Here is a 26,299-nt window from a genome sequence, read left to right on the forward strand (position 1 = left end):
CAAATTAAAATAATATTAAATCCAAAATAATAATAGAAAAAATAAAAATAAAATAAATAATTTCATATATGTATATGCATATTAAAAAAATATTTGTTTGTATTTTAACTAATAAAAAAGTTCCCTTCAGCGAATTTCTCATTTAAAATAAATTCGACTTAAAGCAGCTCAGCTTAACTCAGCTCAACTTAATCACAATTCCAATCACTTTATCATTGATTTCGTTGCTGGATTTAATTACATGCATTAGACGACATCTATTTGATTTTTGAAATTATGCATTCAAATCAATGAACGAACAATCGGACGATAATTTATGCACGAAGGCAAATCAATTTTCAGTTTTTTGTTCGGATGCGATTTTTGTTTTGTTGCTGCTTAGGCAAATATCTGTAGATTTTAATCTCGTGTCGACAACAATAAAATTGTGTTAATTTATGGGAGAGCCATTGGTCTGGCACAGAGATACAGAGATATAGACGTAGATATGCGCTACTGTTAGTTGACAATTCGTTTGTGAATGGCTACAGATACAGCTACAGCTACAGCATCAGATACAGCTACAGCTTCAGATACAGATTCAGATACAGCTTCAGATACAGATACAGATACAGATACAGATACAGATACAGATACAAATACAGCTATAGCTAAAGCTAATCGAAGCTGAACTTGTTTTTCAATCGGTTTGTGATGTTGTCTTCATTAAATTACGTTTAATCATTTATGCAGATTTCAATCAATGGGCAAAGCGATTTCAGATACATTTCCGTTTAGCATAAAGCCAAAGTTTATTTCATTTTACCTGCTTTGATATTCAATTTGTTGCAATTAATTGAAATCTCTTAAACTGAATATCTAGAGAGAGTAGAATGTTTGATATACCTACATATATGAGAAGCATAGCTGAGAGACATGCTAAATCAGTTGGAAGATTTATTATTTTGTAGTAAAAGTTAATTTAAATATATTCTAATAAATGCCCGAATTTTTAAAATTTTTTTTTTTTCAATGAAATGTAATTGAAGCTCTTTTGAGTAACTTCTAATTTTAGTCAGCATTTTCTTTTATGTTAATAATTAAAAATAATAATAATAATAATTAAAGTGAATATCTAATGTATTTTAATGTAATATAAATTCCAATTATTTGCTTTGTTTTTCTTGCATGTTCTTTATTAAGACTATTTACAGGCTTACATGGTTCATACTATTGAGGATATACAAGTAGTATTTACAGCTAGTTTGGCCTAGAGCCTGGCTATAATAAAATCGTTTACATAGTGTTTGTGTGTTTTTCTTTGTTTCACATCTCTCTACTCTCTAGTGTTAGTTAATACTTAAATGTGGACTGCAGCAAAACATGGTGTGTTTCAAACTGTTGTTTATCACGCGAAATGGAAAGCTTTCAAATGTGTTCATGACTATGCCGAGACTGTAACCCCAAAAATCAAATACCCGTGCCCCCCGCCCCAACTCCCACTCCCACTGCTGTAACCGTGCCCATCTAGAGACAGGTGTTAACCTCACGGTGCTCCAGGCACTTCTCGCACGTCACCTCGCAGCACCATTTGAAGACGCAGTTGCAGTTGGTCCACTCGGTAACGACGCGATGCTTGTGCCCCCGACTGCAGCAGAGCTGATCGCAGCTGTCGGGGCCCGTCGAGGTGGCATTGCACTCCCTGTCCTGGGTGCCCAGCGCTCCGGTCTTCGGGTTCGCTGTGCAAAAGTCGGGCGAGTCGTCGGCATAGACCAGCTGGTATTTGTTCGCCGGCTTCGTGTGCGGCGTCTCGGGCATAAAGCTGTTGCCATCGTTCCGTAGCGCCACCTTGCGCGCCCCATCGTACCTATCGCGCAGTCGTGCCGATATCTCACGAAACGGCGGCATCTTCAGCCAACAGGTTTTCACCGTGCACGACCCGGACAATCCATGGCATTTGCACTCCAAGCGCATCGCATCGCGTATCGCCTGTTAAAGTGAATAGAGAGAAGGTGGGTAGAAAGTTTAGAGACTTTTTAAAATCAATTGATGAGGATATTTCTCAGATGAACAGTCGTCATCACACTTTTGTTCTATCAATTTGAGATTAAAGATAAGTTTATAAGAATGAAGTATATAAAGAATATTATCACTAGATAGGGCTTTAGGATATTTATAGTTTCAGTTTTTTTTTAATTTCTGACCAAGTATCGTAGATCAACTGTAGGGTTCTCTAAACAGCCTTTTATATATTGTTGTCTTTGCCCCAAGAAAATTTCTATATATGCACTTCATAAATATCGAATCATATCATAATTGTAACTGGGAAAAGTCTTTCTATTTTTTGCAAAATAAATAAAGGCAGTTTGTAAGCCGAAAATATTAATCCTAATTAATCATAAAGAGATATTCTTTAAAGCTTTCCTAAAATCAAGTCCTCAAGCAATTCGAAAAACGATTGATTGTATGAAGTTAGGGCAATTGAATGTAAGAGAAATTATAGAGAGATATACAGAATATACATGATCTAAAAAAGATATATTTTTTTATATACCATACCTAAAATTTTAAATTTTGGTTACCATTCTCTATCACTTTATCATATCACATATATCACATATAAAATTCGTGATCTTTTCTTATGTCAGATAACAACAAAATACCTTTAAGCTTGATGCTCAAGGGAATCAATCGTTTTATCTTAACATCAGATCAGTGAGAAGACTAGTTACACTGAAGCCAGCAGTCTAAGACTCTGCTATGCCCAGATATGTCAGAAGTTGATAAGGTTCTTCCTCAAGCTCAGCTTACCAATCTTCCCGCATTGTTGTTGTGCAGCTTGACCAGTGTGCCCAGATCGCTGCGTCGCTGCCGCTGCTTGGCGTCGAGGAAGGCGCGCGAGTGCCGCAGCCCGAAGTTCACATTGTCGCTGCAGCCGCCCCACTCCCACTCGCCCTGCGGAAACTTAATGTTGTCCCAGAACTTGCGTCGCCCCCGCCTGCCGCCCGGCCGATGCCCGTTGCGTTGTCTGTCCAGCGAAAGATCCGTTATGCTGCTGCTGTTTCTGTGGCTGCGCTGTGGCAGCTGAAGTTGCTGTTGCCGCAGCATTGCCGCCTGCTGCTGCCGCTCGAGCGCTGCCTCCGCCGTTGCTGCATTCACCATTTGGGGCTGGCCGCCATTGCGGCGCATGTGCGACTTGTCGCAGGAGCACTCCACCAGCTGGCCCATGGTGCAGGCCTTGGTCACTGCATAGGTAACGCCCGCCGCCGTTATGGCATTCACAAAGCCCGTCTCCCGGGAATCTATGCGGGAGTGGAAAGAGATGATAACAAAGTTTAGTAAAGGGCAGCATAAAGGGCATCTGTAATGACTGTGGATACAGATAAATATGTATACATAGTTCGTGGGAATATAAATAACAAATAATAAAATAAAAAAATCGAAAACTTCTATAAGTAGTGTAGCTTATTTATGATATAGAATTGAAGCGGCCAATAGCTGCCGGTACTTAGGAATATATTTAGGGAAAGAACTGACTTTCAAACATAGCCAAAATAAATACAATTATTCCATCATTATACCCCAAAAATGAAATATCTACATTATCAACAAAAAATAATAATAATATCTAGATATACTATGATATTTAAAACAATATTCACACCAATATTCATATAGAGTACTCAAATATAAGTTACTCGTAAAGTTAAATTTTCCTTATGAATCAAAATTTTGTAAGAATTAAAAAAAAAATAAATAAATAAATAAAAATTCTGAAAATCCCTAGCAAAATTATAAATATCTCAATTAAAAGGCAATATCTTAATAAACAAAAAAAAAATTCTTATCATATTAAATTTATATCATAAGTTTCATACGATTTCTAAAAGATGGTTTAAGGGAAATAATGCAACAAAATAAAATAAAAATAAATATATATGATATGGATATGTTGCCTTACAGCTAGCCTCATTAGCAAACGTCCCAACAGGTCTGGCCTAGACCAAGTACCCAGTTAAGCCAACTGGATGCATGTGCTTGGCATGGCTATCTGCGGCATTAATTGGCATTTAATTGATTTAAGCGCTGTTTTAAGCGACGATTAACGTAGCGGTGTCAGAGATCGATAATTAATCGTTTATTTAGACATGCAGCTAATGCTGATTAGGGCTGTCCGCTAGCGGGTCGTCGCATGATTGATGTCAATTTGTCAGCTCTGGTGACAAAATGATTTATTGCCCGCCTCGATAACCGATCGCTGATTGCTCTCTATGCAAATGAGTCGAGCTAAGCTGAGTCGCTGTCATCGACTGCATTGCAGTCACGTTTAATGAAATCGAAAACGAAATCGCAGTTGTAATCGCACCACATCGCCCAACGATTTGCATATGTAATGCGAGTGCTGTAGAGTGAGTGAAGTGGATCGGAGTGAGTGGATCGGAGCGATGTGGACAGGTGATATGTCTTTTCGGACAGTCACCACCCCAAATGGGCAACGGCATTACATGGTCAACAACAGTGAGTGAGAGAGAAAGGAAGAGAGAGGGAGAGTGCGAGGCTTCCTTCTTGCTGGCTGACAGCTTGACAGGGACGCAGTTTTAATCCGCTGCCATGGAATTTATTGCAGATAATTTGGTATGTGTTTTGTTTGCGCATTGTTGTCATTAAGTGCAGCAGCAGCCGAAGCCGCTGGAGCAGCCGGAGCAAGGAGCAGGGTGCCTTTTGAGCATTTCGGGCAATAATTTATTAAAATTGACAGCTTTGTAGGCTCATTTCAGGCGCTATTCATCAGCGGGCGCAACATTTTTATTATGCAACTTGATGGATGATGCGGTCGCCGGTCGCCTGACAGTTCGCCAGCCTCAGAGCCGAGCTCAGGCTTTGGCTGTAATTAGGCAGCAAGTCTTTCGCTTGCCCTGGCCACAACTGCACTCTGAGTCAGCAAGTGCTGACAGGCCGTCTGATGGTCCATCTGTCCGGCTGTCCGTCGTTTGCCCTTTTTGTCGCCTGCTGCATCTGCATCGGCATCGGCATCTCCATCTGCATCTGCATCTGTAACTAGTGGCTAGCATTTAGTCTGTCCACTTACCGCGCATCAAGATCTTCCTCATGCTCTTGCGCAGCACCGTGCAGTTCCAGCGACGATTGCGAAACTGAAACTCGCATTCGCGGAAGCCCAGGTTGATCCCATTGATGATCTCCTTGAGCAGCGCCGAGTCGTGCCGGCAGATGTCAGCCAGCTTGCCGCGCAGACGTCGCGACTTTTTGCACATTAGATTTGGATCGAGTAAAATGTTGGTGCCCTCGGCCCTGGAATATGCAAAAGAAAAGTGAAATATATATTACAACACGCCTGCAATAACAATAGCAAAAAGAAAATATGACCAATGAGCACTTGTTAAAGTAATTAAGTGGATAATGCATTAGCGAGTAAATTTACATTTCTTCACTATTCATGCAGCTAATTGGAAACCCAAAAATCTGGCACCTACATATACTCAATAATCTCTATTCAAGCTATATACGAATTTTTGCCAGGGCGCTGCGTGTGGCGCCACGAAATGGAAAATAGTCGCTGCTCGCATCATTCAGCAGGCAAGTTCATTAAAAATAGTTGCACTTATTTATGCTGGCAGCTAAAAAGTTTCGTTTATTTGCCCAGAATAAGGAAAACACGGCGTTTGAATAGTGCGGCAATTGAACTAAATAGCTGCGGTCGATGCGAACGATGCGGCGTATGCGCAATGTGGCGCAGCACACGCTGATGGTCCACTGGTACACACCAATACATATATGCACTTCCCATACACACACACACACATACAGAGAGAGACAGATGCAGACAGAGGCACAGTTGGCAATTGGTTTGTTTATTGTTATAAGCGAAGCGGCGGCGCTCAATAAAATTCTGGCCCCACTCACACACACACACACACACACACACACATTAACAGAAAAGCAAACACACGCACGCTCACACTCAGCCCACATGATTTTCCCCCGTCAATTTTCTCAATCGATGCAATTTTCGTTTTCATTTTGAATGCCATTTGGAGCAGCAGCGTTAAAATTTAATTTAGCTGGAAAATTAATAATTACACATTGTACGCTGCAATGTGGGTGCAGCAGCCACTGTCGTTGCTGCAGGGCTGCCACTGCTGTCCACGGGCTCGAGTGTTGCACCACCCGCAACTGCCACCCAGCCCCATCTCGCCCCCAATTCACCTTCTGGCGTTTAAATTGTTTTTGTGTGCGCGCCTTTGGCGCTGATTTATGTTTTTCCATTTCAGATTTATGACTTTTTAATAGCTCAATTGTTTTTTCGCCTGCTGCTGCTGCTGCTGCTACTGCTAATATTGTTGTTGTTGTTGCATATTCGCGTGAAATTTGCTTTGCTCGTGAACTTTGCGCAATTTAAGTTGCAAGTTTATGTTTTTTGCGGGGAGCCGAGCTAACCAAATGCCTCAGTCAGCTACTGAGAGACGGAATCGAGTCTGTGATTGATGTGTGCCCGTCTTCCTCTCTTTCTCTCTCACACACACACTCTCTCTCAGTCTGGCTCTCTGCTGTTGTCTGCTTTTTCCAGAAATTTGCGTAAATTTTAACAATTATTGTGTCAGCAGCAACAGCAGCTGACTCAGCCCAAAATCGGCAACTTCAAAATGAGCTAGACCCTCCACAGCCCAGTTATCCCAGTTATTCATTGATGACAAACAGCTGATATGGCCGCAGAGCCAAGCCCTTGCGAGCTATCACATATATTTCACAATTTGGCTTATCGTTCAGCAATGCTAGTAAATAAAACAAAATCGTTTTCAATGACTAGGTCAACTCTTCTAGAACTGCAGAGCTAGGAGAATTTGTGTGTCTAATTACTCATTTGGCTGTGTTAAGGCATTTGGATATTGCCTTCTGAAATATTATTATATATTATTATAAGAAATTGAATTATTATGAATTATTAATTGAATTATTATCGAAATTGTATAGGTTAAGTAATTGAAGCTGAACCACTGTACAGAGAAGTTGTTATTGTACGCGCTAGCACGGGAGTGTCGCTCTCCAAAAGATCGCTCTCTCGCTGCTCGCTGTTAGATGCGCATAGGTGCGCTCTCTACTGTGCAAGCTGCGCTTGCGTTCATGTTAAATTTAATAAATTCAGTACAAAATTGAACACCGGTGCCAGCACTTCGTATATTTCAGAGAGACCGCAAGTTGCTGTCTACTTTTTTTTATAAATATTATACACTGGCCATCGAAGGACCAGACTCCTTTTGGAAGGACATTTTTGGCGCCCCCGGGTGGACACTCTCTGGAATTGAAGGAAGCTGGATTATGGATTTTGTGGATAATCAGGGAAGTACATAAATACATAGAGCACATAGATGACCAAGTAATGCAAGCCATAAATAAATAAATGCATTACTTGAGACATACAAAATATTAATGTATGTACAATCTACGCCTATGTACATTGTGTTGAGCTTATTTCAAATTGAAATTTAAAAAAAAAAAAAATAAATAAAAATAATAATAAGGTGCATATTGACCTTTGATCTGCAAATAATTCAATCTCTATTGCCTCGCATAATCCAAGTTTTCTTTGGCGCCGCTAGTGTGTTACAGTTTTTTTTGCTCATTTTCGTCTCGCACTTTCGTTTTGCGCTTGCGCTCACAGCTCGCTCTCGCTCGCACATAAAAGTTCGTTCTCGCTTGCACAGATAATTGCGCTCTTAATTTACGCTCTTCATTTGCATGCGCGCTTGCAATATCGTTTGCACTCGCGCTTGCACTTATAGTTGCGCTCTCGTTTTACTGTCTCGCTTGCACATATTAGTGCGCGCTCACTTTGCGCTCAGTGCATACTCACTTGCTATATCGTTTGCACTCGCGCTTACACAGCAAATTTCGCTTTAATTTACGCTCATCATTTGCATGCGCGCTTGCAATATCGTTTGCACTCGCGCTTGCACTTATAGTTGCGCTCTCGTTTTACTGTCTCGCTTGCACATATTAGTGCGCGCTCACTTTGCGCTCATTGCATACTCACTTGCAATATCGTTTGCACCCACGCTTGCACACGCAGCAGCGCTCTCGCTTTGCGCTCAAAACGTGCGCTCGTCACTTGGATATATTTTCGCTCAAAACTTGCACTCTCGCTTTGCGCTCATTGTATGAGCTCGATCTGCAATTATATTTTGGCATTCATACCGGCGCGCTCTCGCTTATGAATGCATTGCACTCAGTCGCTCAACAGTCAAATATAACTCAATAGACCACTTGCCCAAATAGTCACTCAACATTTTGGTTGTTGTCTTCGCTATATCGTAACAGTCACTCAAGTATAGTTTAACACTGCCAGCGTAATATATTGAGATTTATTACGATCGCGCGCATTTGTTAACATTCTTGAATTGCTCTTCGCTTGTTGTCATACATTAAGTGAACTTTTATTTGTTTCGATTGAAATTGGTTTCAACTGAGCATCACTTATAGCATCATGACTAACAAGCGAGGAAAGAATAGGTCTATGGACGAGTCATCATCAGAGCGTGTCGAAGCTCTGTTGGCCGTTTACAAAAATGTTACAAACGACATAACACGCATTAATAAATCATTAAAAGATTACACTAAACCAGTAGAGCCATTTGAAATTGAATGTCGACTTGAGATATTGAACCGCTACATAGAAAAGGCCTTTAAGACACAACAAGAGTTGGACGACATTAACGCAGATTTAGTGCCTCGGTCAACGTTAGAAGATTTGTGTGTATCGACAAAGGCACTTCTTATGAAGCGAGGTAGTGATAGCCAACCTAAAAGTGAGAGTCCCGCTAACTCTACAATGATTAGCTCAGTGTCACATTCTAGGAATCTACCGAATATAAAGCTGCCAAAGTTTAGCGGAGAATATTCGGAATATAAGAATTTCATTGGACTTTTTGAGAGTTTAGTCGACAACGAGCCAGGGTTATCAAATATAGAAAAGTTTAACCACTTGTTGTCATGCTTGGACAAAGAAGCATTAGGCACTGTCAAGGCATATCAGGTGACAGATGCAAATTATCCAAAAGCGTTAGCTGCTTTAAAAAATGTGTACGACAATCAGTGTCTCATATTTTTTAACAGCATTTCAAAACTATTTGATCTCCCACACATGTCCGAACCGTCAGCATCATCTTTGCGCATGCTGATAGACTCAGTCCGTGCCATTTACGAATCTCTTTTATCGCTAGGATCTGATAAGCAGATTTCGAATGCCATGCTCATCCATTTGGTAATGATGAAAGTGGACGCTGGCACGCGCTCTAGGTGGGAAGAGAATCTTGACTACAATAAGCTTCCATTGTGGCAAGATTGTGAAGCTGCCTTGAACAGACGGTATCAGCATTTAAGTGCTGAAGACTCATCTGGTCCACGTCGTAAGGTAGCTCAGGATAATAAGAAAAGAATTGGGAAAACTTCTCTAGCTGTCGCTCTGCCAAGTGAGCCGCAGAGTCCCAAATGCGTGTTTTGTAAAAAAGAACGATCACTTCATTCACTCGTGCTCGTCGTTCGCAGCAATACCTTGCCAGAAACGTTTTACGTTCGCAAAGAGCTATCCGCTCTGTATAAATTGTTTGCGAACAGGACACTCAGTGGCTGCTTGCAAATCAGCCCACTGTCGTGTGTGCTCTAAGCCGCACCATACCATACTGCATAGATACAGCTCTGAAGCGGCTCAAAGTAGCTCAGCAGTTGTATCAGCAGTCCCTCGTGTCACTTCGTCACAGATTTCATCTGTAAATCACGCACGGATAGCCTCTGATCAAGTTCTTTTGGCAACTGCAGTTGTGAAGATAAAAGATCAATCTGGATCTTATCACTTAGCTAGAGCTTTATTAGATTCCGGCTCGCAAGTAAATTTCATAACTGAAGAACTGGCAAAACAGTTGAAATTAAAACGGCAAAGATCTGGGATTCAATTGTTGGGCATTGCTAATTGTCAGTCATCTGTTCGGCACAGCGTTCAAACTTCGATAGCGTCCCGAACGGACGACATAGAAATCCGAACAGACTTTGGTGTGTTACGTTCCATTTCGTCGTATCAACCAGAGAAGCACACTGAAGAGATCAAGGTACCTGATAATGTACAATTAGCTGATCCTCAATTCCACAAGCCGCAACGTATTGATTTGTTGCTCGGTGCTGATATCTTTTTGATATATTAAGAGAAGGCAAAATAAAAGGATCCGATAACAACCCAACATTGCAATTGACTGCCTTTGGTTGGATTGTATCTGGTCGCTGCCGAACATTGAATGCAGCTACTAGTTCGTCGACTTTCATTAGCGTCGTAAACGACGACATAGCTATAGATTCAATAGTTCGCAAGTTCTGGGAGTTGGAAGAAAAGCCAAATACAATTAATTCGAATTTGTATACCCCAGAGCAACAACTGTGCGAGAAGTCATTTGTGGAGACTATTGGCCAAACTACCTCGGGTCGTTTCAGAGTGTCGCTGCCATTCAAATCAAGCCCACATTGTCTTGGTACGTCTTACGACACAGCCAAGCGACGATTTCTGGCCTTGGAAAGAAGAATGAGCAAGCAAGAAGACATTCGGCCAATGTATATTGACTTTATGAAAGAATACTTGGCCTTGGGTCACATGAGCCCAACTAACAATCAAATTCCGAGAGAGCCGCATTATTTCATCCCATATCAATGCGTGCTAAGACCGCACAGCGCATCCACTAAACTTCGAGTAGTGTTTGATGCCTCTAGCAAGTCCTCCTCTCAATTGTCGCTGAATGATCTACTCATGGTGGGTCCGACCATCCAGCCGCAGTTATGGGAGACTTTGCTAAGATTTCGACTTCGTCCTTGGGCTGCTACAGCAGACATCGCTAAAATGTACCGTCAAATTGAACTTGACGAGTCCCACCGCAACTTTCAACTTATTGTGTGGAGGGAAACGCCCACTGATCCGTTACAAATCTTTCGATTAAACACAGTAACGTACGGGACAGCGACTGCTCCATTCTTAGCAATTCGATGTTTAAAACATCTAAGCGACTTGCATGCTTCCACTCATCCAGCTGCTACAAGATCGTTAGCCCGAGATTTCTATGTTGATGACCTGTTGACAGGAGCAGATAGCGTCGAAGAATTGTGCTTGTTGCATCGAGACTTGATCGCAATTCTTCAAAAGTTTGGATTTCCTCTCACAAAATGGTCGTCCAATTGTAAACAACTCGCAGCACAACCAGCTAGAAACGATATAGTTATTGGTCATCAAGAGGACACAAAAACATTGGGATTAATTTGGAATCCAATGAATGACAGCTTTAGATATTCCATGAACTGTCCAGTAGAAGTTCAACAGACCAAAAGATCCGTTTTGTCATTTGTAGCAAGGTTATACGACCCCTTAGGTTTGTTAAGTCCGATCGTAACTCGTGCGAAGGTCCTTTTACAGGAAATGTGGTTGCACAAACTTGGGTGGGATGACCAATTGCCTGTTCAAATGAGGCAAGAATTTGAGGCAGTAACTAGCTGTTTCTCAAATCTAAACTCGTTGCATATACCTCGTTACGTTGGCACACTTAAATCGAAAGGATGTCAAATCCATGGATTTGCTGATGCCTCAACGAGAGCTTACGGTTGTTGTTTATACGTAAGAATGCAAACAGATAAAGGGTATCACTACCAGGCTGCTAGTCGCTAAATCTAAGGTAGCGCCCTTGAAAACAAAATCTGTTCCGCGGCTGGAGTTGTGTGCTGCAGAATTGTTAGCTACCTTATGGGATGCGGTAAGGAAAGTACTTGATTGTCCTATTAATCAAGTCACATTTTGGTCAGACTCTGAGGTGGTGCTTCATTGGCTGCGAATGCATTCATCTAGCTTGAACACATTCGTTGCTAATCGCGTTGCAACCATCCAAGAGTTGACAACTAATGTATCTTGGCGTCATGTACCAACGAAAGACAACCCAGCAGATATTGTATCTCGGGGATGTTCAGTTGAGGAGCTTAAAACATCATTGTGGTTTTGCGGACCAGGATTTTTAAAGCTCTCTGACACATGGTGGCCAGCCAACCCACAAATCACCCTATCAAAGGAGTTAGAGCTGCTAGAGAAGCGTAGAACTGCAATTACTATGATCGCGGTCGATGAGGTAGCAAATCCTATCGTACATCTTATTGAGTCAACGTCATCATTTTCTAAGCTAATCCGCATCGTTGCCTATATGTTCCGCTTTATCAATGGAAAACAAGAAAGTCATTCTTCACTTGTTCCTACAGCTTCTGAGTTAAGCTTCGCATTCCTTGCAGTTATATCTGTAATTCAACACATTGAATTCAGCGAAGAAATAAAGAAAATAAAGAAGTCAGTCGTGTTGCAACCGTCATTGCAAAAACTGACACCATTTTTGCACCCACATCAGCATGGCAGGCGTATGTTATGGTTGCTACGAGTAGGAGGTCGTTTATTGAAGGCACCATTAGCACATAATGCCAAATTCCCATTGTTGCTTCCAAAAAAATGTCGTTTCGTAACGCTTTATTTGGAGCATTTGCATCACTCTCATTGCCACGCCAATCCCCTAGTACTAATGGGCCTGCTTCGTCAGCAGGTTTGGCTGGTCAATGCTCGACAGGCTTGCAGTGCAGTAGTCCGAAAATGTGTACATTGTTTTCGCTACAAGCCGAAACTCTTATCCCAAATAATGGGCAATCTTCCCGCTGATCGCTTACATGGAAATAGGCCATTTGAGATCAGTGGAGTGGACTTTTGCGGTCCAATACTAGTTTCGCTGGGAATTCGGGGCAAATCGCCAGTCAAAATGTATATTGCCATATTTGTTTGCTTTACTTCGAAGGCAGTGCATCTTGAATTAGTCACCGATTTAACCACAAATTCATTTCTAATGTGTTTATCCAGGTTCGTTGGTCGACGTGGGCTTGTCCGGAAGCTGTACTGCGACAATGCCACCAATTTCGTGGGTGCTGCACGCACGCTGGACCTCAAAGCTACGTTCCATGGCAACACAGCGGACATGGAAATGTTTGCTGCGGAGCGGGGCATGGAGTTTGTATTCATCCCTCCTCGAGCGCCGCATTTTGGCGGCCTTTGGGAAGCGGCGGTGAAATCCGCCAAAGGTTTGCTGCTGAAAGCGATGGGCAGCGCTCGATTACGGCAAGACGAGGTGGCCACCGTGCTGGTCGAGGTCGAGGCCGTGCTCAATTCGCGGCCAATGGTCGCTCCCAGCAGCAACCCCAACGACGGCGAAGTGCTCACGCCAGGGCACTTCCTGATAGGAGCAACGCTCGTGCCGCTGCCAATCGCGTCCACAGAGCCAGTCGACGACGTCAAGCTGACACTATTAAAAAGATGGCAGCTGACATCCAACATCAAGCGTCGATTTTGGAACGACTGGTCAAGGGACTACCTGCTCAGCCTGCAGCAGAAGTCAAAATGGACGAAGGAGAGACAGAACATACAGGTCGGAGCAGTCGTGCTCGTGGGAGAGGACAACGCTCCTCCACAACAGTGGATGCTAGGCGTGGTGACGGAAGCCATAGTCGGAGGAGATGGTAGAGTGCGCGTAATTGTCGTTAAGACAAAAAATGGCACATATAAAAGGGCAATTCATCGCGTTGCACCACTGCCACTCCACTAATACACCATGTTATTGAAGCCCTGCGGCCTTTCAACGCGGCCGATGTTAAGGCATTTGGATATTGCCTTCTGAAATATTATTATATATTATTATAAGAAATTGAATTATTATGAATTATTAATTGAATTATTATCGAAATTGTATAGGTTAAGTAATTGAAGCTGAACCACTGTACAGAGAAGTTGTTATTGTACGCGCTAGCACGGGAGTGTCGCTCTCCAAAAGATCGCTCTCTCGCTGCTCGCTGTTAGATGCGCATAGGTGCGCTCTCTACTGTGCAAGCTGCGCTTGCGTTCATGTTAAATTTAATAAATTCAGTACAAAATTGAACACCGGTGCCAGCACTTCGTATATTTCAGAGAGACCGCAAGTTGCTGTCTACTTTTTTTTTATAAATATTATACACTGGCCATCGAAGGACCAGACTCCTTTTGGAAGGACAGGCTGTGAATAATATCCATAATTTATTGGCATTATAAAAAGCAAATTGAAAATGCTGTCGAAATATTGATAGCTCGTTAGATATTCGATGATATCTACAGTATCTATCTATAACTATGACATATAAATACAAAGATAAAATAAATTATAATAGGTTAGTTCAAATAATCATAAAAAATTAAATTTTACGAAGTCTTAAAAAAAGAAAAATAGTTGCTGCTCATCAGCAAAGTGATTTTGCTAAGAAACTGAAGAATGTACAAAATGTATAAAATAATAATTAAAATTCTCTGACTAACCAGGTAGCAAGAGAAATGGAATAACTAAGGAAATATCAAAAAACATTGCATATTAAATTTAAAAAAAAAAAAAAAAAAATATATATATATATATATATATGTATGAATACATTTTTAAATGAATTAAAAATGATGTCTTGAAACATATCCAAAGTACATAAATAAAATAAAGTATTTTATATTGCAATGCTCCAATAGAAGATATTCATAACTCTGTTTAAAGTTGGTTTAAGCAGAATTTATGGTAAAGAAGAAGAAGAAGAGAAAGAGTATGTAGTAAACAAATTAATTTCATATAAAAGCATTGAATTTTATTTTTAGTGTAGTATATCATGTAAGATAATCGGCCAAATTTATATCTCAATATATGTTGATCTCATAAAAAAATATATTAAATATTATTTTTAATTCGGAAATGTGATATATCAAAAGCCGTTTCGATTTAAGCACATATATGTATTCCATATAAGACGCTGGCATCGCTTAAGTAAACTGTTCTGATAGCCCCTAAAAAAATTGCCCACCTGGATCGCGTACATATGTATATGCCCACCTGGTGGGCCTTGCCCTTGTCTCTGTAGTGGTGCCCTATCAAATGTTCCATCTCTATATTTAGCTATTGCTTTGCCTGCGGCAATCACTCGATCTCGATGCGAGCCAAGTGAGATTATGACAACTTAATAGCTACGAAATCTCGAAAACAAATAGAGCAGGCACACGCACTCACACACACGCATGCACGCACACATATTAGAGTATATAGAGATGCGCTGCAACAACATCAAGTGAACGCTTGGGCCGCCAAAGTCAAACAGAGAAGAGCATAAATGATAGACGCGCTTGTAAACACAACAACAACAACAACAGCAACACTAAGCCAAAAACAATTGAAGTTGGCTGGCGAACGATGATGATGATGATGATGATGTTGCTGATGCTGATGATGATGATGATGAGATCGCAATGATTTGGATCTCGAAGTCGATGCGCTGATGACTGGAGAGATCTAAAGAACTCAAACTCAAACACCTTTCAAGCGTGCGGAGCGCGTAACCACACAAGTTGCCAACAGACAACAACAGCAAACACCACCACCACCAACAACAACAACAACAAAAACAACAATAACAACAGCAGCAGCAACAACAATATTAAATACTAACAACAACAAACACGGGGAGTTTTGGTTAAGCGGAAAATAGCCGAGGCCGATATGACGATGATGCTGCCGATGTGGCCAACTCGTTCGACACTTTTTGGTTTTTGAAGTTGAAGTTTGCCTGCCAGCAGCAGCCCGAGCAGCAGCCCGAGCATCCGAAGCAGCAGTCTGAGCAGCCGTTGGCAGCGTGCAGCAACGCCAGCAGCGCAGCTGTCGGCAACTTGAAACAACTAAACAACTTCAGTCTGCCTCAGTCCCAGATCCCAGTCCAGGCAACTCACAACTGGCAACTGGCAACTGGCAGCAGGCAACACTTGGCCGCGACGTATCTTTATTTTGCTTTCACACAGCCAAGAGAAGCGACTCCAAGTGTGCCCCTATTGCAGTTTGTTCTTGTTGTTGCTGCTGTTGTTGGTGTCGTTATAGGCCTCAATGGATTTTCAGTGATTTTTTTCTTTGATCAAAGTGCCCGGTTTGATGGTAGCCACTGACAAGTGGTTGAAATTTCCCATACCCAACCCAAAGCCACGCCAATCTCAGCTATAGTCCAGTGCTCTCAGCTGTGCGATACACTAAGATTCGAGTATGCTAGACTATAGGATTCTCTTTGTTAAAAATGTTTGATATACATATAAATATATATAAAATAATTATATTAATAAATAACAATATAAATAATATAAATAATTATGAAATTATTATTTATTATATATATACATATATGTATATATATATATATATATATATATATATATATATATATATATATATATATATATATATATATATATATATATATATATATATATATATATATATATATTTTTTTTTTTTTTTTTTTTATTATTATTATTATTATTACTTATTTTTACATATTAAATATTTGAGTGAAAAATTTGTTTTACTTTATTTACTTTTTGCTATTTTTATTTATTTGTTTTTTAATTACTTACTATTTTTATTTTATTTTTTAAATAATTTATCCACATTTTTCTTATATTTTAAAAATTTAGATTAATTTTATATCAAAATATCGAGCTTTATCTCTATATGATGTCTTTATATATTATAAAATATTTTTCATAAAATAATATTAAAAAATTATTAAATTGTGCAACGCATTTAATTTAATGCAGTATGTTAAATAATTTCTATTTGTATATAACTTTGCAATATAATTGAAAATGCTTATAAACATTTTAAATTATTTATAAATGTTTAATTAGTTATTTTAAAATATTATTAATATTCTATTAAATATTTATAAATATTTAAATTAAATTACCAAATCAGGCAAATTTCATTTAAACAACTTGAATATATGTCTAATTGGTTAGGGTATTTGAAATTCTTTATCTCGTCAATTGGAATACCTTTCCCTCTTGTTTTCTATGTAAATAGACATTCACAATGGATGCAACTGCGTTTGATTGACTCATTTTCGTGAGTCGCCGTCGCCGTCGCCGTCAGTTGCCAGTTCCCAGCTGCCCCCCCGCCGGGAGCCGGGGGCCGTTGCGAGGTGCCACTGACTGCGCCGAGTGCGTTGCTGTGTAAACAAATCAACGACTTAAACCACTTGTCAACATGCGAGTGGCAAAGTATTTAAACAAAGCGTTGACAACTGAATGAATGGCCGTTCGCTCGCTCAGTTGGTCAACAGATCGCGTTTGGGCCGCGTCTTTCGGGCCGCGCTGGCCAGTGCCACTGCCAAGTCAAGTGCTGTTGTGGCTGGTCAGTTTTCAATTTACGCGCACAAATATTTGTCCACAGAATGCCTCAGCGCAAGTGCTGATCTCTTGTGCACACAGCCGGACAAAGGGGTAGCCGCTGCAGCAGCCGCTGCAGCAGCCGCTGCAGCAGCCGCTGGAGCTGCTGCGGTTGGGGTTGGCAGCGTTTGATGTGGGCGGCGGCGTTGACAATTGATTAGCCAGCCAGTCAGCCGGTCTAAGGCAGGCAGTCGGCGGCGGCAAATGCCACCAAAAAGGTGTTGGCATGAGTTAAAGCCAGCCCAGATCTGGTCTGGTGGGTGCGGCTCGACTGGAGCTCGTGCTTGTGCTTGTGCTCAACGTGGGCGGGCGCCGCATGCTGCTTTTTGGCACCTTCTTTATATTTATTCTCCGTTTGTCATTTCACAATTAGCAAATTAACATGCACCACTGTGCGCTGGCGCCGCCTTTTAGCCAAAAAAAAAAAAAAAAAAAAAAAAAAAAAAAAAACCCTAAAAAAATCATTTGAGCTCTTGGAATAAGCATTTGCCGTTGGAATGCGCCGTTCGGCGCTCGTTCCCAGGCTCTGGGGCATGCGCATGTCCAATTGCCGGCAGGCTGGTTAATAATTCAGGCATATTTACTATTTGACAGGCATTTAACCAGCTAAAAGCCCTGGGAGCCACGACCTGCCGTCCACAAAGACAAAGGCGACATCAATCTCTTGGTGCTTGCGACAGCGTTTAACTTAATTACGGCTCAAATAGGCGTTGCCACTTGGACGCGCACATGACCATGTCCATGTCGAGGACCCGGCTTCAGCTTTGCTAAATCACGTGCCTAGGCTGTGGCTAAAATGGATTCGACTGTGAGAAGTCCGAGTCTGCTTTGAGCTATGCCACAAATTTATGTGACATTAGATGAATGTGTGTAAAAGCCAATTTAGGTGTGTGTGTGTAAATGTGGCCATAACTACAATTTAATAGGGTATATGATGTTGCCATCAATCGGGAGTTTGTCCGTATGTAAATGCTCGAAAGTCAATAACTTTAGTTAATTCGTTATAAATCCTTCTAATGCAGCAACGAAGAAACCTATCGATAAGTATTTAATATATGCAAAAAAAAAAAAAAAAAAAAAATTCAGAATCAGAGTTACTTGGGAAATTGTTTTCGTAATTATTATATATTATAATTCTTGGTTAATATTAATATAATCCAGCACTAAAATAGTCCAATATTAAACTAGTTCAATATTTAAATAATCCATTAATAAATCCAACATTAAAATAATCTAAGAAAAACTAGCTCAATAATAATAAAAGAAATATAGTCCAAAATAATCGAATATTAACAAAATCTAATATTAAAGTAGGCTAGTACTAAAAAAGTCTAATTTTAAAATAATCCAATATTAAAATAATTTAATAAAACATAGTCTAAAACAAAAAATATTAGCTAATATTAAAATAGTCTAATAGCATCTACAGGGTATACAGCATTCGAAAATATCAGCTCAATCACTTTGTTTAGAATCTGAGCTGAGCTTTATTACATTTTACTCTTAGGGCGCACTCAACGCAAACGTTCCATGAACTGGCTTTGATTATCTCAGCTGACATTCCCATCAAATCACTCAAATCTGTGGGCTCTATTGGATGACAAGAACATTTGCTAGTTATATTGGCCCTGGGACAGTGCGAGAGCCAGGGACGGTGCCCGGGCCAGGGACAGGGCCAGGGAGAGGGCCAGGGCCAGGGTCTAGGGCCTCTCTTGTCAGTCCTTCAACTTGACCCATGTCTGTCTTGTCGCATTCGCTTTGTCTTTCGGTTTTTTTCTTTTGTCCGCGGTCATGCGTTTTAATTATGATGCAGCGTTCGAGGCACGCATCTGTCAACGTGACAGAGGCGCAAAGACAAATTAACAAAATAAACAAATTGCATGAGTTTTAATTAAAAAGCAAGCAGAAGAAGCGGCCCGAACCCGTGCCAAATGCAACGAGCACTCGGCTCGGGTAACTAGCTCGAGTGATCCCAGCGTATCTCTCATCTCGATCGCATCTCACTTGGCAAGTGCCGAAAGCTGTGACCACCCGCCCACTCTTTGCTCCTATCGGGATGCCAGAGTCTTTCATAATCAAGTCGTCTGCATTAAATTTTGGCAATTGGCCGAGTTGTACGCTCGTTAGCCAGCGGCTAACTTAATCACATATTGGGGCTGCTGTATGGGGGAGGCATATAGTTAATCTAGACTAAGTGCTCTGGCCATCTCAGAGAGTGTGCCAATTTTCGATGGCTTTGCTCCACTGACACGGAGCACGCGGCGTATGCGCAATGTTGTTGATGTTGCCTCCCAGAGCGACGATGTTGGAGCAACAAACGCAGCCAACACACAGCTTGAGACTAAGTGCCACTGCCACACACTGTGTGATCTGCATGTGCCAGTGTGTGTGTGTGTGTGTGTGTGTGTGCTGTTTAACCCATTAAAGCCCTGGCGGGTTTTAATAGCCATTTCGCATGCTGTGAGTGCCAAAAACAGACTATGAATGAACCTTCTGAATGAATGAGTATTCAATTCAACTCAACTGTGTGTGTGCGTGTGTATGTCTGATTGAATGAATGAATAGCAGGAAACTAGCAACCAAAAATAGACCGAACCAATACTCAAATGCAAATGTCAAGCGAATCAAGTGAACGGAAATGAGCTCATTTTATTCGAAATCAAATTGTTATTCATAAATTTTGAGATTTTCATCATTTTGCAGCTCTGCTTTTAATTAAATTCCAGACAACATTCAGCTGCAAATTTGCTGTAAGCTCATTGTAATTGGTTTCGGCTGCTGTGGCCAATGGAATTTCCATTCATTTAACGCCACATCGGGCTGCACGTCTGCCCCACTCATTGATTATCATCTGAATGATCGTTTGATTTAGTGCATTTGGCTGGAAAATAATGCATACAAAATATCTAAGCAGCCGAGTAGATCTCTCGGTCTATAAAACCAGACATACAAAGAGAGAGAGAGAGAGAGAGTGAGAGAGAGAAAGAGAGAAAACAAATTGCAAATATTGCTAAATTTACAGATTTCTATGGATCAATGTAAACAACGATACTTATCCTTATCGATGACTGCGTTTTTATTGAATGTCAAGGTTATTTAAAGGAAATTCCATAAACAAAACTATATATAATAAAATACACATTGTTAATTAATATAGTAGTGTTATACTACATAAAGCAACCAAACGCGTGTTTACACTATTTTAGAATGGTATGCCAAAAATAAATTTTGTAATAAATCGAAATATATTTTTGTAAAATATATGTATATTAGTGCTAAGCAACAATTTTCTGGCTAGAAATCTAGCCTTATTTCAGTCGAAACTGAAATAAAAAAGTCCTAAGGGTAGTTCTTACTAATAAATATAAATAAATACCGGCTGTTCTCAAATGCTTAAATACTTCAGTTAGAGCTACGCTTCATTTATATGTTAGCATTTCTTTGGAATCCGTAGAGCTCAAGAGCTTTAAAATTCTCTTTATAACAGTGCAGCCCATCCAGAATAATCTTTCCTTTACCGTTTGTCTTTTGCTAGCGTTAAACTTACGCTTCGACAATTTCGCATTCGACATTTTTGTACGTTAACAGCAATATCATTATGATCATCATCATGATCATCATCTTCATCATTATCAACATGAACGAGATCAAACGTCTGAACTTGAGCTCTAATTATTTAATTAATTTATTGCGATAGTTCTCAATTGAATCGAATGGATATAGCCCCAGCTGCCGTCCCGCCACGCCCACAACCCCACCTCCAGCCCTAGCGTTAACGCTTTAATGTTGCAGGTGGCCTCTTTTGGTGGCGGCTGCTGCGCCCAGTTGCACACAACTCAAATAAAATGAATGAGCGGACTCTCGCGATCGTCATGCAGTCTACGCCACGCGACGCCCACGCCGCCCAGCCCAGTGCCCGTGCCACGCCCCCCAATAAAGATCGCCCGACTGTGTACATGGCATGACAAATGCCTGCGCCAAAAGGCGAGGCATTGCGATCGTCGCTGCCGCTGACAGCGACAATTTTTCTACCTCTGCCCCAGCCACTCGCGGCGGCTGGCAGCAGATTTCGATTCATTGATGCCACTTTGCTGGCAAACACTTTTTGGCAAAGTGGCATAGCCTATGCACCGGCATAGCCTATCTGCCCCACCACCCATCACCCACCACCCACCGCCCATCGCCCATCTGTGCTGCCTTTGCTGTGCGACACTTTTCATTCTATTTGATGTCTGCTCCCATCATGCTCTTCATTTATTTTGTTTCATTTTATTTATCTTGGCCTGTAATTTCGCGCATAAATTCAAATGCTGCCCGGCTCGAGGTGTCACTCGGCCTGTGGGCAGGGAGCAAGGGCCGGGTCGGGGGTGTTTCTTTTTTATTTATTTTGGCTGCACTTTTAGCAGTTGCATTACCCTCTGCACATAAAACGTTGAAAAGGGGGGATACGTGTGTCTTATTGGAGTCCAATTGGATTCGACTACAATTATATGGTATATGAAATGGCTATAATTTTAGTTTGTCTAAATAGTATAAGTATTTGAAATTTTGAATAGATAAAAAAATATTGTCATATAGCATTACAGTATTATATAATATATTTATTATCTATCCATAAATTTCTTAAATATATCCTATTTCACTTCTACTACAATCCAACTATATCTGTATGTATAAAAAATCAAGAAAATTATATAAAAATCTCCATAAACTCGGCTTTAAATTTCCAATTAGACCGCACATTCCAATTAGCAGAATTCCAATTATAATATCGATTTAAATTGCCTTAAATATTCCTACATTAAGTATTAATAGCCCAATTTCTATCATCTCAAAATAATAGGTATCTTCTAGTGCATCACTTCCTGTCAGGATAGCTTTACTTGTTTACGGTGAAAAAAAAAAAAATTGCCATGTAATTAAATCTAAATCAAACGTCACATTTTGAAGGTCTCTCGCTGGCAACATCGTTCGCTCGCTCGCTCGATTGGCTCTGGCCGAATTTTCGCTTTTGGCTTTGGCTTTGACTCACCTCAAAGCGCGTAGCGCTCATGTCGCATGCAATTTCTACCTATTTCGATGCACTTTTTGTTGTCGTCAGCAACGGTGACAGCAGCAGCATATGTATGTACGACAAATGCCCCCGCCCTATGCCCCAACAGCCCGATAGCTATACGGCCATACCCAAAACCGGAAACGGTTACGCCAATCTCTCGAGCTTATGTATTGATGAGATCTGACACAGTGAAGAGCAGCGTTTGTAATGGGGTTTTTGGCATTGAATTTGACGCAACTGAAACATATATTTTGCTTCAATGGGTTTGCCTCTGCCAGTTGCTATATATATACATTTATAAATACGTACATAAATGCCCATATGTATGTGTATATATAATATTATATATACATATATATAATGTTCATCTCAGTTTGAGCGATCAGCGATAGCAGCTTCAAGTAATAATAAAATAATAATAATAAAACTGTGTTTTTTAGGGACCTATACCTCCATTAAGTACTATAAAATAGCAACACATTAGATATATTTCCATTATTATAATTACCATTATTATGTTCGAGTGACGTTTGGATAATGCAAGCTAAAAGTGCATTAAATCTCTTTTTTGGGCGTATGATTTAAAAACTTTTTCATAGAGACAGCCACTATATCTCTAAATTTACTTTGTATAGCGTACGGAACTTGTAAAACAGCTGTTCCATATCACCCTTCAGTCCCGTATCCCCATTCACTTTGTTGCCAATCTGTCTTTTTCATTAGATAGAACTATTCTGGACTCAGAGCTAGATACTATAATAGTTACAATATTAGTTTTGGTAAGCTAATGCAATGGAGTTACTTAAAGTAAAAAAAAAAAAAATAAAATAAGAAAAATTAAAAAAATAAAAATAAAATAAAAACGCTATGGATTTATTTAAACAACAAATAAAATAATAGAACATCAAGTAAGACAATCACAACATTAATAAACAAAAATAAAAAAACAAATTTGTTTTACTAAGACTTTTACTATTTAATTTGAATTTAATTTCAATAATAAACTTTAAAACCTTTAAAATAAAGCCGCAAATCTGTTTTGTATTTTTTTTGTTCCTAACTATATGCCAAGCACTTAATTTAGGAAATTTAAATTGTTGTTGTTGTTGTAGTAGATTCTAAGTGGAGAACTCACCAGCCGAATCCCGTCATTGGCATTGCAAATATTAAAATTGCAATTACCATGAATAACCGCATATCGCTCCGAAGCCGCAACAGCGGCAACAACAAATGTGGCCCAGTCTCGAGTGATGTTGTTGGTTGATGTTGTTGTTGTTGTTGCAGTGTTTGGGCAGGTAGTTAAAGGTATTTTTATTGCGGCCGCGATGAGTGCGAGTGCGAGTACGAGATGTGTTTTTATTAGAATATTTCGCAAAACGAGCCAGCAAAACAAAACAAATACAAAAACAAAAACAAAACTAAATGAAATTAGGTTGCAGCTTTGCCGACGAGCGAATTAATCAAGCGTCAAGCGCTCAGATACTTTCAGTTCAGACGTGGCGCAAACTGAGGCTGGAGGCACTTGACGAACTCCAATGCCTGTGCACAGGCGACAAAAGATGCGGCGCGAAAATCGATCAGAGATCGGGTGATCCACGATCGACGATCCACGATCAACGATCAGCAATCAGCGATCAGCGTTTGGCGATCACAAAGAACTCAAGATCATCATGATGATGATGGCGATGATGATCTGTTAGTGTTACAACTTTTGGTTACTTCAGGTTTTATTTTGATCGCAGGCACAGCTGCTGCGCTGTTTGGTACGCACACGGAGAAAGCTGCCGGCGTACTGAGCAACGCCCAAGGAGCCAGCCAGCGCAGGAGTCGCTGTCGATGCTCTGCCTGTTGCTGTTGTTGTTGTCGTGTCCAGGCCAAAAGCAGCCAGTCGGCCAGTTGGCTAGTTGGCCAGGGCCCCAAATGTGAACAGCGAATCAAAGCACAAAATGTTGAAAAATAGTTGGAAGGGTGGAGCCGCACCACAAAAAAAAAAATAAATAAATAAAAAATAACAACAAAAACTCTTCTTCTTCTTGTTGGAGTAGCGTAAAAAATGAAATTAAACGCGCGCTTTAATCAAAGCGCAGTGCCTGGGTTAAGAGAGCTGAAGCTCAGCTTCCAGTTTCAGTTTTTCGTTTTTCGTTTTTGTATTTTTGTTGTTATTCTGTTGGTTCTTCTTCTCCTTCAGCTGGCTGTTCTGTTCCCGATTATTGCCTGTGCGTTGCCGTATCCTTAGCCAGTTTTTCCCATGCTCTTCGGCCCTGGGAACCCGATCGACAAAAAATGCACAAATAAAACACAAAAACTCGCGACGTTGAACGAACTCTCACAAGACACACGTTCGCGATGTTGTTGTTGTTGCTGTTGCTGTTGTATGTTTCGTTTGGTGTTGGTGCTGCGAATTTTGAGTGCGCTGACTTTTATCGGGACTCGCTGATTCTGTTCCGTTGCCGGCCACAGCTCGCGACGCTCTGCGGGATTTGAAACTAGTGGCGCACACTTTTCGTGTTTGTTTGGCGAAAAGCGCTTCGCGATCTACTACTACGGCATCGCCGTCATACGTCTCTTTGCGTCTACGTCCGGACACTGCGAATGCGAATGCGACTGCCAGTGCCACTGCCACTGCCACTGCGAATGCGACTGCGATCGACTCGGGCTCCGCTCTGACTCTTGACTGATCTGCGTCTGCGTTTGGCATCGGGAGCACAAATGCCGGCATATAGCCTATGAATGGTTCTTCTGCTGCTGCTGCTGCTGCTGCTGCTTCTTCTTCTTCTGATTGTTGTTGTTGTCGCAGTCAAAAAGTCTCTTCTGTTGCCGTTGCTCTTGTTCTTAGTGCTGCTCTGTTTAGAAGCGTGAAAATGTATTTCACTCATGCGCGTTCTGTACGCTCAACAACAGCAACAACAACAGCAGCAGCAACATTGACAACAACAACAACAAGAGCAACGCAGACGCCGCTGCTCGCTGCTCGCTGTCGCCGTCGACGTCGCTGTTTTTTTGTTGATTTTTTGAGATATTTTCTAATGTATCTGTAGATATGTGAATGTACTGCGCGTACGACTGTGTGCTTTGCCCACTGCCCCTACAGTCGCCGCCAATTGTGTGTACACACAGCTTTAGCTATAAGTAGTCCATTAATGTGATGTCTGCGTCAGATCGAGTAAAAATTTGTTTATGTGAATTAAGGTTATATTAAAGTCTTAAGGAAGTAGCTAAATTTGGAAATGAATTTGATTTCTTTTGTCACAAATACTTTTCTAAAAAAATTTGGAAGTATTTAAAGTAGTTTCATTTGAACTACCATTTTAGATTTATATTTAATTTTTTTACTAAATTATTAATTATTATTAACTATTTATTATTTATATCAATTCTCTATATTTGTACATGTGTTTTGCAAAAAGAATTGATGTATGTCTAAGCAAAAAAAAGATCAAAGATTTGTGCTCCAAAATATGTATTAAAGACAGATATATATAATATCTAAGTAAATACCAAAACTCATAATAAAATAATAATACATATAAATAAATATAAATATAAATAAAAATATACATATAATAAGACTCTTACGCCTAACTCAACATTTTGTGTGCATAGAATATTAGCGCCAACTGTTAACTCCTACACCGCCTACCAAGTAAAGGCATTATTTCTCTTGATATCCGTTTCTACTGATATCGCAATGCTCCACAACAGCTTCGCTCTCCCTCTCTCTCTCTCACTCCCTCACGCTCTCTTTCTCTGTGTCTCTCACCACCCGCGCCGCCTTTTTTGGACAACCGCAAATTGTTTACACGCGACAAACTTGTCATCTGTGTGTTGTGTTCTTCTTCTTCTTTTTGTTTTTTATGTGTTTCTCTGGCCCGGCGATAAAACCCCAAAAAAGGTTAGCGACTTTGTCTCACTGGCCATGCTCTGCTTGCTTG

The 26,299-nt window shown here is 40.5% G+C and overlaps 1 protein-coding gene across 1 annotated transcript; it reads right to left on the reverse strand.

Moving 5' to 3' along the window:
- Positions 1-1,153: 1,153 nt before the first annotated feature.
- LOC6577251 (protein Wnt-6) lies at positions 1,154-25,028 on the reverse strand. The gene is made up of 5 exons (XM_032728901.2): positions 24,139-25,028; positions 23,503-24,060; positions 5,069-5,289; positions 2,791-3,281; positions 1,154-1,968 (listed from the first exon to the last, which is right to left on the reverse strand). The coding sequence occupies exons 2-5, from the start codon at positions 23,562-23,564 to the stop codon at positions 1,507-1,509; spliced, it is 1,236 nt and encodes a 411-aa protein (XP_032584792.1). The 5' UTR covers positions 23,565-24,060; positions 24,139-25,028; the 3' UTR covers positions 1,154-1,506.
- Positions 25,029-26,299: the final 1,271 nt, after the last annotated feature.

The sequence above is a fragment of the Drosophila mojavensis genome, unplaced genomic scaffold (assembly GCF_018153725.1).
Source record: "Drosophila mojavensis isolate 15081-1352.22 unplaced genomic scaffold, ASM1815372v1 contig_36, whole genome shotgun sequence".
NCBI lineage: Eukaryota > Metazoa > Arthropoda > Insecta > Diptera > Drosophilidae > Drosophila > Drosophila mojavensis.

Coding starts and splice junctions, on each gene's coding strand:
- LOC6577251 (XM_032728901.2), bottom strand. CDS start 23,564: ATGCGGTTATTCATGGTAATTGCAATTTTAATATTTGCAATGCCAATG. Junction 5,290..23,502: donor CCAATGACGGGATTCGGCTG/GTGAGTTCTCCA, acceptor TGCATATTCCAG/GGCCGAGGGCACCAACATTT. Junction 3,282..5,068: donor GAGGAAGATCTTGATGCGCG/GTAAGTGGACAG, acceptor ACTCCCGCATAG/ATTCCCGGGAGACGGGCTTT.